General features: G+C 37.6%; 1 protein-coding gene across 2 annotated transcripts in view; it reads right to left on the bottom strand.

The window, feature by feature from the left end:
* Window positions 1-18065, bottom strand: part of LOC145986488 (uncharacterized) — a 40458-nt gene that overhangs the window by 17158 nt on the left and 5235 nt on the right. Inside the window, exons 1-4 of one of the 2 annotated variants that reach the window (XM_083120556.1) lie at window positions 12521-12801; window positions 11443-11713; window positions 8616-8753; window positions 4867-4983 (exon numbers count right to left, since the gene is read on the bottom strand). In XM_083120556.1, coding sequence (XP_082976682.1) covers window positions 4867-4983; window positions 8616-8753; window positions 11443-11586 — 399 coding nt within the window. In that variant the 5' untranslated portion in view covers window positions 11587-11713; window positions 12521-12801. Of the gene's footprint in view, window positions 1-4866; window positions 4984-8615; window positions 8754-11442; window positions 11714-12520; window positions 12802-18065 lie in introns of those variants that run through there. The other variant, XM_083120557.1, reaches the window with a different exon arrangement.

Here is an 18065-nt window from a genome sequence, read left to right as displayed (position 1 = left end):
GTAAAATCGGGGTTTCACCGTATTTGACTGAAGGACAATCCAATGTATGTGCTTTCATTTTAACATCTACTGTGATGCTGCATTCAACACTGTTTACTTTGGGTAAACTCATTACTTTCTATCAACATATTGGTTTCCAAATGTCACAAACCATCCTTTTTTCCAAACCTAATCTTAAGCCTCTTGCATGGACTATTGCACACACCCATTACATCACCAAATGTATAAATAAAATGAAAACCTACTATGTACTACTATTATTTTATGCCTGTATACCTCTTTATACCAATACTGAAGAATATGAATTGATGGACAACATAAGGTAACAAATAAGAAATGTCCGGCTATAAGTCACCTTGGATTCAAACCGAGGAGTCCTGCCTTTATAACACATAATGCTTGTCATAATGCTTTATACAGAGTAAGAAAACAAACTACTCAAGAACTCACATAAGTTTAAAATGAACACGAGACAACCTATTCAAAAAATCTAGTTATGGAAGAAACCACCTGCAAGTTCTGAAATACATTTCAGAACAGATCACGGAAAATATGAAAGTAATCCCAAAAGTAAGGTCTACAATTTTCTTTTAAATACAAAGAAACGTTTATTGTCAATAATGTTTACATCACTTTAAAGCTTGAACATTTATCTATTTTTCTACATAATCGCCATTTCGGTTCAACTTTTTGTAAGCGCTGTGGCAGTTTTTTTATGCCCATGTCATACCAGTTTGACGCCATGTCGTTGAGGAAGCATCGAATCTCATCCTTCACCTCGTTGTCGTTGCTGAAGCGCGTTCTGGCTAAATGTTCTTTCAACTTCGTAAACAGGTGGTAGCCACTGGGTGCCAAGTCCAGACTATAGGATGGGTGGATGATGATGTCCCATCTAAACTGTTGCAGGAGAGTGACGGTTTAACGAGCAACATGGGGGTGAGCATTGTCATGGAGAATGCTTATGCCCTTGCTCAACATTCCTCTTCTCCAGTTCTGAATCGCCCGTCTAAGTTTTTTCAGTGTCTCACAATAACTATCAGCGTTTATTGTGGTCCCAAAAGCCAAGAAGTCGACCAACAATACCCTCTTTTGATCCCAAAACACAGTTGCCATGACTTTATCGACAGACTGTGTTTGTTTGAATTTTCGCAGCTTGGGCAAAGAGGAATGCTGCCATTCACGTGATTGTTGTTTGGTCTCAGGTGTGAAGTGGAACGCCCAGGTTTTGTCACCCGAGACAATCGAATCCAAAAAATTGTCCTTTCCGTCTGCATAGCGGCGAAATTTGCGGGAAGAGTCAACTCGTTGCCCTTTGTGTTCTTCAGTGAGCATTCGCGGGCCCCATCGTGCACATGCCTTCTGATATTGAAACTTTTCTGTCAAATCCTAAGAATGGTGCTTCGGGAAACCTCAGAAACCAACGTACAGAGATCATCCAGAGTGATTATGACCGATTTGCAATTACAGTCTTGCTTGAAACCTCCCCAAGATTTTCAAGCTCCCAGAAATGACATAGCTGTCTCTATCAAAACAACATTCTTCCCCACAGAGCCAGGCGTGCAGTTAATTAGCAAACCTGCATCAAGAGAAGGAAACCAGGGTGGTCTTGCTAAGAAAATTGATTTTTCTGCAGTCTACATTTGGTTCCTGTCACCATAAATTCATACACTGCAGATGGTCGAAATTTGGAGATGCAGGAGGCCAACAGAGACGTGGCATTAAGCACAGCGTTCCAGACATTTAAAGATAAAATGTCCCAACACCTTCTGCTGGAACCATCTCTTGCTTTCAGAGAACGAATCCTCTGTTCACCTGAAGCAAGCCACCTGCATAGGCATAAACAAACTAGCATCTAAGCATGTAGAATGACCTGAGCTGACGTCGTAAATTCTAAAGTCGAGCCAGCCAGTCTACACTCTGACACTTCGGTGACTGCATGAAAAATACGGAATTTTGAACTCTTGACTTCACTCCAAGGTCTATATATGTCAGCGCACTCAAGACATTAAGCCTCCCAGGAAAGCCGTAACTAAATTCATACGTCAGAAGTTACTTGCTCACAGCTAAGTAATGGGAAGTTTAAATTAAATCGAAACAAATAGTTCCAACCAATTCGAGTGAGCAGTGTTTTGATGGGTTTTTTTTTGTGCGAAGTCACTCGGGAAGACCCAGTGATACCTAAAGGCAAACAACGAGCCCCATGTGGGCGGACCTACAGGAAATGGACCAATAGGAAGGAAGGATGGTCCCCTGTTGCAGCGAGAAGAAGTTTGGAGGGTGAAAAGACGTGTGCTCGGGGGACAGTTCTGAGGCAGTATTACAGATTAGGAGGAAAACGTTTTTCTTCTCGCATGCAAAAAAAAACAGTAGATCACCAGCACTTAGGATAACTAGAAGCAAAGAGACTTGATATCCGGCGCTCTGAATGATTATTTATTTTATCATATGAAGAAAGTTTAAGTATACTGTGCGCAGAAGTTACTTTTCATACAGCGCTCTGATAAATTAGGAGGAAAAGGGTTTTCCTCAGGTTTTGTTGATAGTTGTGTGTGTTCTCGGTAGTGGACTTATACTCAAGTGTGCCTAACATGAACCTAATCTACAGATAGGAAGGCCAACAGGTAAAATAGATAAAAATGATTATTTCTATCGGTGTATGATGCTCCATGCAACAGCTTGGTAGCGGTTGTAGTCTGTGCACTGAATGGTCAACTGTTTGGCGGTGTGTATCCACAATGCGTAGTGATTAAAGTGATAGCTAGATTAAATATTTTCGTGTTCTGATTTATCAAAGTTATAATTTACTTAATGTAAACATTTAAATTACTACCGGCTTGTATCGGAAGACCAATGGTTAAGGAATTTAATCGTCCTTACCCCTTGGCCGAACTCCTGGATAGTTCACCACTGAATGTTGCATTCACATGTCTGGTTTTTGTGGTACTTGTGTTTCAGGTTTTCTTTCTCAGTTCTTATAATTAATGAACATCCATGCCCTTCTTAAACAGTTCAAACCCTGAACTGCTATATGATCTGCCGATCTTCACGCAAGGTTTGCCCAACCTTTGCGACTGTCTCGTCGGAAATTGATCGTCTCCCGCTTCTTTCTTCGTCGGGAATTTCAGTACGACCAGCTGCAAACTTCCACTTGCGAACATTTTTGACATCCATACATGACTCGCCATACACTTCCGTCAATTTGCGATTATTTTCAATCGGTTTAACACCTTTTGGGTTCAAAAACCGAATAACTGCATGCAATTGGCGGTAGCTCCATTACAAACAGCTGCCAAGCCAAGACTGAGAGTGCCAGCGAGGTGCAATTGGGCTTGTTTGGGAGTGGGGAAGCAACCAACACAACAGTGTTGCCATCTGCCAAATCACCAATAGGTCACCAAGCTATTATTTGAATTAATATTGTTTAAAGGAAGGAAAAAAGGGGGAACTCCCAAAAGATGTCCAAACCTGCATACATTCAGGGGTACGTGTTTATCGCCCCGATGCCTCTGTATCCTCAGAATTGTGGTTCTCCCATTTTTATTGTGTTCTTTGTTTTATTTCTTTTTGATTCACAGTAATTGATTATTTTACAATATATGATGGCATGGGTGTCTGAAGCAGTCAAGATGCCCGGGACAGAATCAGATATTTGGTTTTACAATATAATAAGTTTCAATATACAATATAAATGTACTTAAGAGATACATACAAAGAATGTATAATATTTAAAAGCATAACATAAACTACTTCATAAGTACAAAGTTGAAAGGAAATGCTGTATGGATTACTTACAACACTATTAAGATAATAAATCATAACAAATAAAAAAATCTCCCGGGGGGGGGGGGATGTGTGGGACAGTTTATCAAACCTCACAAAGTAATTCTGATTTTAATTTTAACACCCACGCTTATAAATATTCTGAGACATTAATAATCTAATTTTGTATTTTCATTTGACTGCATACAGTGGAATCTTGATTATACAAGGTCCGTGAATAAAGTAATGAACTATAAATCAACTTTATCTCCTTCAAAAGAGTTTCCTTGTAATGGCACACACCAGCAGAGATGTTGCTCACTTTTCATGGCAGTGCTGGATCTTGGTAACTGGAATCACCTTTAGTTGATCAGTTCCAACTTTATAAATGGTGTCCACTGTCTCAAAATGGCAATGTTTGAGGTGGATCCTCAATTTGGGGAATAGGAAAAAGCCACAGGGGCTCTTGTCAGGAAAATAGGGTGGCTGAAGAACAACAGAATGTGCTTTTTAGCCAAAAATTCATTCATAGAGATCACTGTGTGACAAGGGGCATTGTCATGGTGAAGCATTCAAGTCATGCGCAATTCGTGTGTTAAAATCTGATGGACCGTGACATGGTTCAAATTTGGTTCAAGTTTAACTCATCACCTATCATTTTATTTTTTTAAAATTTTGATTTGCTTTATTTTACTTCGCTTTTTGTGCCACTTTTGGCTAATTTGCGAAGATGGGGATGAGTGATGATATGATGAAATTGATGAATGGACACTCACAAATATCCAGGCCAGGATTCAAACCCGGGACCCCTGGCATCGTAGCGCGATGTGCTAACCAAGAGACATAAAACTCATCACCTATCATTCTTGCAGTCAGTCAGTGGTCGGACAACACAAGAGCTTGCACTCTTTCCATACTGTCGTCGGTTTTCAAGGTTGAAGGTCTTCCAGCATGTGGTTCATCTTTTAACAAATTAATGGCCCTCCAAAATTGCTTTGTGCCACATGAACACTTGTAACCTTGACAAAACAATATTTATATTAAAATATTTAAAAAGTGTACTGAATGTTGAATTTCAGAAAATAACAACAATAACAATGTACTTACCATTTCAAAACCATATTGGCTCAGTCCCAGATTATACACAACAACAGATTGGTTAGGAAGGAAGTGCTGCACATTTCTGATCAAGCCAACGGCCTGCTGTTCTTGATCAGTATTCACCTAGAACAAAGGAAAATACATCATGACTTCAATAACATTTAGTGGCTTCTAATTTCAAACTTTCTTCAAGCTTCATTGTTCTCTGACTTAATAGATGGGTTTCTCTCTGCAACCCCCAGATTTGTCAATCTACTCTTCATGTCAGATCTACTTTATTTAATATTATCTATCATCTGATATCTTCTCCTTCCATTTCTGCATTTACCATTCCTACTGGTGCATCTTTTAGCAGGCAGTTGCTTCTTAGCCAGTGTTGCCGCAAATATATTCTTTCTCTTCTTCAGAACTTCCAACACTACTCTTCTTAAGAGTGCTGGTAGGAGAGAATTTTGCTCGAGTGCCAATAGTTCACATGGACAATGCTGGATAGTAGGGATGTGCCGAAGCAGATTACAGATGTATAAAAATCAGCAGAAATTGACATATCGGTATCCACATCGGCAAAAATAAGATATTTAAACCGGTACAGATTATACTAGAGTTTTACCTTCTAATATGTTTTATATTTTAGTTTTGTAAGATTTATTAAAAATTAGGTTATGATTCATCATTATTGTAGAGTTTTTGAAATAAAATTACTGCAAACTCTCATTCAGAGGATCAACCTAATTCAAAATCGGAAATTAAACAATACATTTCTGAACCAGGATTTGTTGTTGTATTGGAAATTCAAAAATGAGTATTCAAACCTGAAGCAAGTGTTGAGAAAATATTTGGGCATACCTGCTGCATCAGTATTCAGTGATTGAGTGTTCAGTTTTTCAGAACAGGTTTACGATAAGAGAAGAAGTAGGTAACTTCCTGAAGTGATTCCAAAACTCGTGTTTCTGAAGTTGAATCTGGCAGCAGTAAATTTCCAACATTAAGAACAGGAATTCATTTTGCATTTCAAAGAACTGCTTGTGTACTAATGTAAAATCTCTTGAGAATCCATGCTCTTCTTAAAGGTTCACATAACCACCTTTTGTAGATGCAAATGTACATTCGCATCTCTTGAGAATATATATGTATATACATATGATATGCAATACAAATGTACATAGCAAATTATTTTTGTCATGCTGAAAATAACATCCCATTTCTGTTTAATAATCTTAGGTATTGGAATCGGTTAAATATCGGCATCAGTATCGGTTCCAAAAATTATCGGTGAGTACATCGGCATTGGTAAATTTTCAGCTTCGTCACATCCCTACTGGATAGCATATGGAATTGAGAGCTTCTTTGCTCAAACAGGCAAAATGAACAATATACACTTAAAGCCCAGTTGTACACAACAACCATAATTTGTCTGTGATAGTGGACCATCAAATATTGACCCTGAAGTGAAAGACACAGTGAAATTGAAACTTATGTGAACATAGGCATCCACGTCAAAATGTAGTTTAGTCTATCTTACCATAAACACAGTGATATATGAAAATGAAATATATGATTGTGGGCTAGAACTACCAAGGCAGATATTTTGTACATATGTGCCTGCAATTATTATCACATTAAAATGATATTCCATTATATATGCTCGAGGGTAGGAGACTTGAATGAGCGAAAGTGGTCCCACGCAGTACCTACTCTTCTTTCACAAACAATTTCCATCATAGTTTTATTTCTTACTTTGTCTGTCCATTTCACACACTGCATTCTTTGCCATACAATGCTACACTCAACACACACACACACACACAAACACATCACTAGTCTCTTAATTGTTTCTTCAAAGGTCCACAAAACAAACTACTTCTTTTATTAAAGGCTTCGTTTGCTATTCTCACTGAGTAAAGCCACTGCTTGTAATACATCACAGGTATCAGACACATTCAACTTGTTCGACACCTTGGCCTCGAATTCTCATATTAATTTACTTGGTTTCTTCCCAATAATCATTACCTTTTATCTCTTCATTTATATTCATCCCGAACTGCTCATAATGGGCATTTAAATTTTCTAACATACAGTTCACCATCATTTCATAATCTTGCTAACCAGAAGAGTCTCAAGATAAAAATGTTCAGCTGGACAAGGTGGACTTTTGATAACCCTCACTATCATCCCTGCCATCCCTAACTCTGCACCCTGGTCCTCCTACTTTCTACCCCCCCCCCCAAATAAAGACCTTGTTTATTGTAGCTATGCATTTATTTAATACCTACATAATGATGATCAACATAGCAGAAATCTCTTAGTTTAAACTACTGCATGATTGTGCAATATATTTATTCTGTTTTGCAGAAGTAACTTTTTCTTATCTACAGAAATCCAACTCTTTTTAAAACAAATAGCCACACTTACATAATCAAAAATAAGATATTACCGCTACTCAAAGAAGGGCATCCTGGTTTGGCACCCCCTTAAAGCAGCCAGCACCCCAGGCAGTCACTTGGTCCTTAAGCCACCCCTGTTGCTAACAAGGCCATGCTGTCTGAAATCTCATACACTTTATTCTTCCTCCTCATATTACCGCTATCTTATTCTGGAAACATTTCTTTACTACGTAATTCTTCTACGTAGAAGTGGCATTTCCGTACCTGACTGTGGGCTCCAAATGGCACATTTTGCACATGTACATTCTCCAGTCTTTGAGAAACACCCAATACAGACGATATGTAGTATTCTTGTCATACTCTACTCCCAATTTCATTTCCCTCTGTCACTTCTTCTACTCTCACCTTAAATCCATGTTTCATGTATAGATTGGTACAGTATGGTATGAAAATTAAAATTTAAGCTATTTACCACTGGGCCAATCCAATGAGTTATGGGTGTGACAATCACACGCTTCAAATCTAGATATTTGTGAACAAAGACATTGAGCTTATCCATATCGTCATTATAGTTTCAGAATGATGACATTGTTACTGCCCTGAAGAGTGAGCTCAGTTAACAACGTTGTTTTGGGGCAAATCAAGAATAACTGGAGTTCCGGGTGTGGCACACACAGCAGTAAAAGCATCATCTACCACCACAAAACTAGAAAAAAACTGAATTTTTACAACTTTCTTAACTATCATATTTCTTGGGGGAAATGTAGATTGTAGCCTTTCATCTCATGTCTCTTATTCTAGAGAAAACATTTCTATTTTAACTGCTATTAATTTTTTAAAAAAGTTCCGGGTGTGACCACTCAAAGTTCAGAGTGTGACCTATGTGAATACCTTATTAATTGACTCCATTTAATACCATATTACTCACCTAATACTTTAACTGGACAATATTAAAGGGGAAAAGAACCTACTCAACTCATAAATTTTAATAACACCCAAATTTATTTGTGAAAATTACAAATTTATTGAGCATTGCTTATACACTCAAGTCTTAATGTACAAAAACAACATTTATCACAATTTCCACTTCTCTTTGTTAACCTGTATTCTTAAAGCCAATCAAGGACATGTATATATTAAATTAGTAACTATTTAGTGTCCTGCACTAAGCTAAAGGATAATGCTGTTTAAATAATATTTGGACTAATTTTACTTTTTGAAGTGGTAGGATCACTTCGTCATGAATTGGCCCCACTATTATTGCATACCCTCAAGTTAGATATAATAAAAATCTCTTGTTCTAACTAACACCGCTATATGCTGATTTGATTCAAGCCCACTTTACACAATAAAAAGTTAAACAATACTCACATACGTAACAATAAGAGGAAGACTTGTGTTCTTCCACACAGCTTCAGGATACAGACGTGGATGTTCTGTGAAGCCCAACAATGTGAGATACTTTTCATCAGCAACTAGGCGTTTCTCCTCAGCATCTTTTAAATTGTCCTAGAAAGCATATTACCATGTGTTAAACAAGTTTCTATATCTACCTGTACATTACACAACCATAAACAGGTAACAGTTCCAGATTTTTTTTTTTTCAAATTCTCCTAGCAGGAAGACTTATCGTAGAATTTTGACAATCATTGTCACACAAAATTTGAACCTTCCTTAAAGTAATGAGCACTGGTTGGACTTAGAAAAAAAAGAAGATATTTATGTTGGAAAAAAATAACTTAAAAATTACCTTACGCAAGCATGTACGCTTCCCATGGACAATGGAAGTATCGTAGGCTAGTGGGTGGGAATTAATGTAGAAGTTGTAGAATGCATTTAGCGACTTATTTAAATGCTAAGAGAACCAAACCTGGTCTGCCTAACCTAACTACGAAAGCACATATTGAACAAAATAGTAAGTAATCGCTAAAACTCTGCAGTATGTGTTAACAGAAGTAAATCGAAATAGAACCATGTTAAAATTGGATTCCTAGCATGATGAAATCACAATAAAACAAAAGGAACTTGGGCCCTATAAACATATTAAAACAAAATTCATTCCAAATAGTGCTTACATACACAGTAACTATAGCATGCTGTTTCTGTTTTGTTGAAATTATGCAATTCCATCAACAAATTTTGACCATTAAGCTATATTGACAAGTCTTGATCAAATTACCATACATTACATGATTTTGAATGTTGTACGGGAAGAAGAGAAAAGTACATTATGCAATGTGAAATTATTGCATTGGTCATCAGAATTTCACTGCATTGATATTTCATCATGATGTTTGTATTGCAGTCATCATGGCTTATGACCGGCAGCTGTTAGGAGTATTTTCTTGGATGTATATATGTACAAGGATGCGGTACTACTTTACTATACCGGAGACACCTATCAATGATTTATTTCGCAATTTTTTACATTCCTAACGTACTATTGTGCATTGCGGAACATTTCTTTAGGTGAAATAATGAATTTATAACGAAAATAATGTCTATTTCTTACATTAACGAGTACTTAATGTTGTTCCTTATTTTCCACAAACCATCCACGGGTAGCCCCAAAAACCATTGACATTAGCCCAAAAATTCACGATAGCCCCACGAACCATCACGGGGACGAGGTACGCCTACTAGGTTAGGTTAGGCCTGTTAGGTTAGGTTCCATTAGCACTCCTTTCGTTCAATTTAGCATATACGGACAATACGAGAGCGTATTGTGTTCTCGTGCAGAAAGCAAATGGCAACAGCAGCAATAGCGTGACGGAAATAGATTTTCATAGAAAACCAGATGCATTCGCATTAAAATGGATCAAAACTACATTCCCGAACATCAACAACGCTACACAAAATTATTTGCGTAAGTACTTTCTCCTGTAAATTTGAAGAAACCTGTCTCCGGTATAGTAAAGTGTTACCCAAGGATGCTACTAAAGCAAATAAGCCTAACTTACTCTTAATCGTCATGGGGCCCTTGACCCACTGTATCCCCTCAAGAATTATGTTTTTTTTAATAGGCAGATTTTGATGTTTTGTGTAATATAAAATGGGTTCCAGCATGCAGAAAACAAACAGATATATTTCATCCCAAAATATGGCCTGCAAAAGTAAAAACCTGCCATTTCGTAGTACTTTCACCACTTTCTACTAGTAAAAAAAACAACTTTATATGCATACTCAAATTGGGAAAGAACACATTGAAAATAACTATCACTCCCAAACATAAGAATCCTAACCTAACGACGGTACAATTATAGCTGCTGTTGTGGAATGTCGCATGTGGGATGTTATATTCACTTGTGCACAGAATTTATGCTGTTCTGCTTCATGGTAAGGTAACATACATATGTTACTTCACAATAACACATTTCCGCAAGCTAAAAAGAACTGAAAAAGTTCATAAACAACAACACTTTCCATGCAAAATATTTCACCTTCTCGAGGAGATGTAGAGGGTCAAGGGTACCATCATCATATGTCATATACCAGTTGGCACATGGTTTGAGTACAGGTACATATACTAGCTATATATGTAAAGCAGAAAGTACCCTTGACCTTCTGTACTCCCTGAAGAAAGTTAAATATTTTGCATGGTTTGTGAAGATTTTGTTGTTTATGAATGTTTTCAGTTGATTTTAGCTCTCGGAAATGTGTTATTGTGAAGTAAAGTACGTTTGCTGCCTTAGCGTGTTACTTTACCGTGTAGCAGAACAGCCCAAAGACTTCGTGCAAGTGAATATAGCACCCAAACGACTTTCCACAACAGCAGCTATAATTTTACGTAGTTAGGTTAGATACTGATAGTTATTTTCGACGTGTTCTTTTGCTATTTTAGTGTGCATACAAACACTTTTTAATAACAAAAAGCAGTGAAAATATTCCGAAATTGCATTTTCTTAACTTACGTGGGCCATTCTTTGGGATCAAATATCTCCGTTCTTTGTGCTTTCCTAATACTGGAACCACTTTTACATTACGTAAAACATTGAAATCTGTCTATTAAAAAAAATCGACTTAATTCTCGAAGGGGTACAGTGGGTAAACGGCCCCCTAAATAAGTGTGATTTGCACATATATAGCTTTATGTAGTTACAGTTCCTGCGTATACAAGAAAAAAATACATTGAAAGAATCATCAGATTATTTTTAACATAATGTTTGCGAATATTCAGATGTGTCCATACTGAACTTACCTTAAAGTTCTTTAGATTGTTGAGCTGTTTATGAGTTTCTGTAACAATAGTTTGAATGGATGGTCTTTGATTCCCAACCAGGCACAGAAAAACACTGGTCCCCACAATACAGATAAGAAAAAGTACAAAATTCTTGGTCCTCATCTGTTGTTATATGCACAGGTGTGAACCACCAGGGCATTTAAAATGCTAATACTTTGCAGTTAGCATAAGAGCTGCACCATAACTTTTTTGGTCCCTTTTAACTTGCACATAGAAATGTGTTGTAAACCTGCAACAGAAATAAATGCAATAATCCTACTAAGGCAAGTACACTATAGGCTACTGAAGATTTTTATCCTACTAAGGCAAGTACACTATAGGCTACTGAAGATTTTTAACATTCTATCTTCTTCAGATATCTTTTTGTATCAGAATTGTTGACATTGAGAATGAGGCACAATCACTCAGAATGATTTTATTACGTGCACATGTCATGTGTGTGTTATCCTATTTGAGTTCTTAAGAAACACACATTAAAAGTTTGAACAAATCTGCACTGCAATCATATAAACAATAACACATTTCTATTCATAACAATACCTAATACACATCATTACATTAGGATTCGAGTTGGTGGGTGTGTTCACTCATGATTGATAATATAGATTTCAGATCTACGATAGCTTTAAATCTTACTGCACGCTATACACAATTAATATTATTATTATTTTAAAATGCACTGATCGAAGTGATACTTTGTATAAACTTCTGCGAAAGATCTTGTTTCATGGTAGGATGTAACGCGAAAACAAATACTTCACAGTTTCGTTGAGCCAATCGTAACCTATCTGATCTGATTATTCCATCGGTCTTCATCGAAAGTTTTCATTATTAATTTCATTCACTTGGCAAATGAATGGTACGCTCCACCTATCATCCGCACTATTGCGTGAGGTGCACAAAACAACTAAGATTCGATCTGGGCCACGACCTATATTCACACTAGGTGAACAAATCTTCAATGCAACTGATGAAAGCATAAATCTTTTGTACAGTTTGCAACACTTAGTGCCGAACCGTACTTTGCATACTTTACCTGTTTACTATACTACTTGAGAATCTCTCACTGCTTTGTAAATTTTCAGCACCAACATCTTCACTACAGCACGAAAAAGGCATAGGGAGACGGACACCTCTGTCCCGTTCCTTATCGAACGTGAATGCCGCTGCCACGGTAACACTTGACGCTCATTGCCACATAGCGACTTTGTCTTATTATGATGGGTGTATATACATTCGTGCAACAGTGTACCAAGGTTAATTGTAAAGGCGGTGTACTACTTTATAACCTGTTGTTCTTCTTTACCATCTTTTCACAAATACGATGTTCTTTTTTTTTCACCCCGCCTTTTCAGGAAAGCTGTACCAATGAGGAGATATTGCCTCATCAACCCCCTTCAGACATGCAACTGCATTGACCTTTACATTAATTGGATATTTAATTATTTACATAAATAAAATTCCCGCTGAAACAGTACTTCAAACCTCAAACTTGAGTGCCACAAGTTTAAACTTCCGATTTCCTTGTTATTAGAAATTTTCAGTAATAATAAATGAAAAACAAAAAATGTCCACTCAAATTCTGTGTGCGCTGCAGGGGCGAATCGACGGGCAGGCTGGGAGATGGGTTTGACCGTTTCTCCCAGCCAACGAATTTTATAATTAGCTATATATATATTCTTAATTAGGAAAGCTTTCAGACCGAAACAACAGGCGGTACGCGATAGGCGGCAAGCAACACCGCTTTTCTCAATGCTGTGCATTCTGTCGCCTCGATGAATTGTTCACACAAGTGCGGCGAATATGTTGCTTTTAGACTGTCGGTGTGAAATCCCGTGTTGCGTCAAGCGTCGTTTTGTTACCACTTCAGGATGTCGCGACGATGAGGATGGCTGGTGAAAGAACACACTCGAAACTATCTGCCCTGTAAACCATCTGTGGCAAGGAGTTCAGCACTCAACGCACTCGGTCCCAAGGCAACTCCCAATTACAAGATCAGTTTTTGCACACACAATGATATCTAATACAGGGCTAGCATAAATGATTCATTCGTTTTGAAAAGGCTATATTTTCAAAAGTATTACACGTACACACATGAAAGATATATGAAAAGAACCACAAACTCAACAAGTTTATACACCCTCTACAAATGTTCGATATGTGCCCCTTTGGTTACACGACACACGTCCAGATGATACTCGAGCTCATTCCATACATTTTGTAGCATAGTCCTGTCAATGGTCTGCACTGCAGCACTGATGCGTTCTTTGAGCTCGACTAAGGATTGCGGTAGAGGGGGTACGTAAACAAGGTCCTTAACGTACCCCCACAGGAAGAAGTCGCAGGGCGACAAATCAGGAGATCTGGGAGGCCAGGGAAACAAAGCTAGGTCATCCTCACAAATACGCCCAATCCAGCGATGCGGAAGTTCATCGTTTAGGTAGTTACGAACTGGCATGTTCCAAAGAGGACCAGCACTTTACCTCCTAATGTGTCCTCAAAAATGTGTCCTACGCTGTGGGGGAGTAGTAGTTGCGTGCCCTTAATTAGAGGGATTGACCTAATATTAGGCTACGTGTGGAGACATAGCCTTGTATTGCATTACATTTGTCTAGAGTTGGTCATTCTGTATCAATAATGAATTTCAATTGTTTACTTTCATTTTTTAAATAATATAAATATCGTCACAATGATAGGAAAACTTGTGCTGAAATGATATCGAATAGACTATAATGCTAAAATTTCATCTTCATATTCCTAATAGTATTTGTGATAAAGGAACATGATGTTGCGACAATTAGTCCAGATAGGCAATTTGAACTCCCGTTAAGCCACCCCCAAATAGCTAAATTTGTCTGCGCACGCCTATGCTAAAAAGTATGTACTACAAAATGTAAAATGAAAATTGGCCTGAGCAGCAGTTCCGAAAACAATGGAACTGATTGTTATCCTACAGAATACGAAGAAAAAGTAAAATATATATATATATATGTACCAAATAAGACACGATTAAGTATAACGCTCTGTGGAGCTTGTGTTGTATAGTTCATATGTGATTGCGATGGTCCCTTCGTCCACTTCATTTTACCACCATTATTCCCATCGTCGCGATTAGCCAAAAGTGGCAGACATGCGACGTTATATTAACTAAATCCAATAAAATCATCACCAAAGTTTCCGGGCATAGATGTTCTTTGTACTAGTTGTGCCTTCATCAATTTCATCTAATCATCAATCATCTTCAGCGTCACTATTAATCAAAAGTGGAAAAAAGCGACGCTAAATAATAAAAACAAAATACAAACCGTGCAATGCTGAGGCGTTCTTAATAACTACAAAGCCATAAACAGCCTATAAAAATTACTTTTTTTCCAGTTGCCTAATACGAAATTAAAGTATTATTTGGATATGCAATCATTCATGTAACTTTAGAATAGAGACATCTGTGGATTCTTTAATGTAAAGAATCAAACGAGATTTAATATAATTTACAAATGATGAAGTAACATATTTAGGGTTTCCAGATTTCTAAAATAAAAAAAAGGGACATACAGATTATATAGGCATGGATATAGTTAAATTTATTTTTTATAACATTTTTAAACATTACAAAATCAATTGCTGTTTAAAGCATTGTTAATCCCAATTTTTTTAAAATTTGGACAAAATATATTAATATTTGAGCGAACCCTTGGCGTCCTTTAAGAGAACATTTTTTTCTCAATGCATTACTATAAAATTCAGAACATGACTTATTATCATTCACTTATTATTTCCTTAGAAAAATACGGGACAAATTGGCGTCCCGAGAACATTTTCCGGGATACCGGAACATTTCTTTAAAAAAGGGGACAATCCCGTATATACGGGACGTATATACATATTACACCACATCTTTGTACAGTTCTTCAAATTGGTGAACAAGAAACAAAGTTAAGTTCATATTTACAGTTAGTTATTGTTTGCTCTTGAACATGTTGCTGCACGATAACCGATGTTTACCTGTCCTGTCTCGATAATTCTTTGACTGCGGATTGGATGGCTGTAAGTCCATTTGTTGCCTTCTTATCTGACATAGATAACTTTTTTCCGTCATTATTGAACAAGAAATATGTAGCTGCATCAAGAAATATGCTTGCCTCTGTGGTAGAATGCTTGGTGAGCTTTTTCGATAGTAACTACTTTGCCTTGTAATCAATAGGGTTCCGGTTCGATTCCCGATGGAGATACATTCCAAAGTGGTTCGGATCTCTCCTTAACCCATTAACGCCCAATTTTTTTCTCGGATTTCTTTGTTTAAAAAGTTTGCCTTTGGTCACCTGAGTGTGAATGTTATTACGAGAGAACGAAAAATGTTATAATTTGTTCATAAAAACATTTTATTGGCTGCATGGGTTTAGTTTGAGTTGCTGTTTTAAGTCCACTTTATGCATAGTAAGGCTAATCGGGACTGGACCTACAGTTTAAAGTGGGATCCGAACTACTTGTGCCTCCACCGGGTATCGAACCCGGGACCCCTCGTTTACAAGGAAATGACGCTACCACTGTGCCATGGGGGAGGCCTTGGGGATCATGGGCAATAGCGTGTAAATTAGTAACATATTTCAAATTCCATTTACACAACTAATTCCCGAGCTCGTCTTACATTTAACATACGTGAATACATATATCTATAACATAGATGTATAACAACATTCAGTGGTAGCAATTAGGGGGGAGCGTGGGGGCAGTTGCCCCAGTATTTTTTTTCAATATTGTCCCCGCACCAGTGGCGGCGATTCGGTTCTAAATCCGGGAGGCAAAGACTGTATATTTCCCTTTGTAGATAAGGTTTAGCATAGTGCACGGGCAAAAAATGTGAAAAGTGGAGGGGGCAACTGCCCCCCCCTAATCGCCGCCACTGCCCCGCAGTATGCTAAACATTATCTAGCAAGGGAAAGTAAACTGTCCTTGCCCCACCCAGTTTTGGCACCAAATCGTTGCCACTGACAATGATAAACAACACAGATGCATTATTATAAACACGCAGTAATGTTGTAATTACAGAAGTGTTTATTTGTTCCACACGTTAAAACAATCAACATGCTAAGTTTTCGACTGAAATTTGTGGCACACTTCGAAGGAACCAACTTGAAAACCAACATTTCATTTCTTGCACTCTTTGCCAATATTTTTCTTGGAAACTCCACATTTTCTTTTCTTTCCCTCTTCAGTCCTTTGTATGAGCTGTCCCAATAGATCTTTTCGAATATTCGGCAGAACACATTTTGCTTCTTTATGATAAGATGGTCTCTCTCTGGGATTTTGATGTCAATTAAAGAGGTCAGCTGATGATATGCTCGAGCAATCATCCGACGGATGGTGAGAAGTGGCATTTTGCCTTGAACTAATAAATGCAGTACATGTCTATTGACCAGGGCTACGTCAATTGCATTTGTTATCAAATAAAAGTACCCCTTTTCCCCTCAAACATTTGTGCGATATTTCCGAATTGACCAATCAAGCAGGGTCGACTCCGCCCATATGCTTGTTATATTTAGAAATTGCTTTTGGTTGGGGAATGGGCACATATTTCTTTCTTGACTTTGACATTTTTTCACTTGCGGAAATAAATGCAGTGTCTGATGATTTGACATCACTTTCACCATGTTGTTGCTTTTCCATGCGATAGCGAGGACCTCTTTGCTAATGTCAAGTCTAAAATCATGTGTACCACGAGGTTCTTTCTTCAGTGTTTTGTCTGCTTTTTAGGCAACTTACTCATTCGATTGATGCGAACAGTTCCTGTAACAAAAAATCCCAATTGTTTCAGTTGATATGATGTTCACGTCTTCTGGCGGAATTTCCACAGTATCTATTGTAGTACCACTATGTTCTTCATCTGAATCACTGCCACTAACACCAAAGTCGGGGTCTTCCAAAAGATCTAAAGTTTGATTCAAGATCAGACACATATCCAGACTGATTGTTGCATCTAACACGATTCAACCGAGAAACACTATTGTTGCATTTGTTGAATTATAGTGTGATTGCGCAACTCTATGGTTATCTCTGGAGCAAGCGAACGAAAACAAGTCTCTCCGCAAGTATTGACGTAAGATGGCTTCACCAATGAACACATGAGAGGGAATGGGATTGCATGGAGGGGAGGAAAGCGACTGTAGTTACCAGCCTTCGTAACAGCGTGTACTTCCTTGTTCTGCCCATTAAGTCCCTCCCCTTTTTTCGGCTTTGCTCCAGAGATATACGGGACAGAATATAGCTGATATTATGAGAGTTAATTATGCTTACTATGGGGAGGAATGCTCATTGAAATAAAAGACCAAACTCTTATTGTTACACAAAAGGGAAATTTACGTCCACAGAAAAGTGATTTTTTTTTACATGGCAATGCACATGATCCCCAATTGGGGATCATGACAAATTACGCTGTAGAACAAAATAGCGTCCCATATACATAAAGATCTTCATGAGGGTGATATATAGAAAGAATAAACATGCTCTGTTAAAAAAAAAATTAAAAACTTCATACAATTACATTTAGAGATTATTTTTAAAATGAGAAAAATTTACTGATGAAA

The sequence above is a fragment of the Lepisma saccharinum genome, chromosome 4 (assembly GCF_977018435.1).
Source record: "Lepisma saccharinum chromosome 4, izLepSacc3.1, whole genome shotgun sequence".
NCBI classification, from domain to species: Eukaryota; Metazoa; Arthropoda; class Insecta; order Zygentoma; family Lepismatidae; genus Lepisma; species Lepisma saccharinum.
Note: the sequence above shows the minus strand (reverse complement) of the source record. Positions and strands in the feature narration are given on the sequence as shown.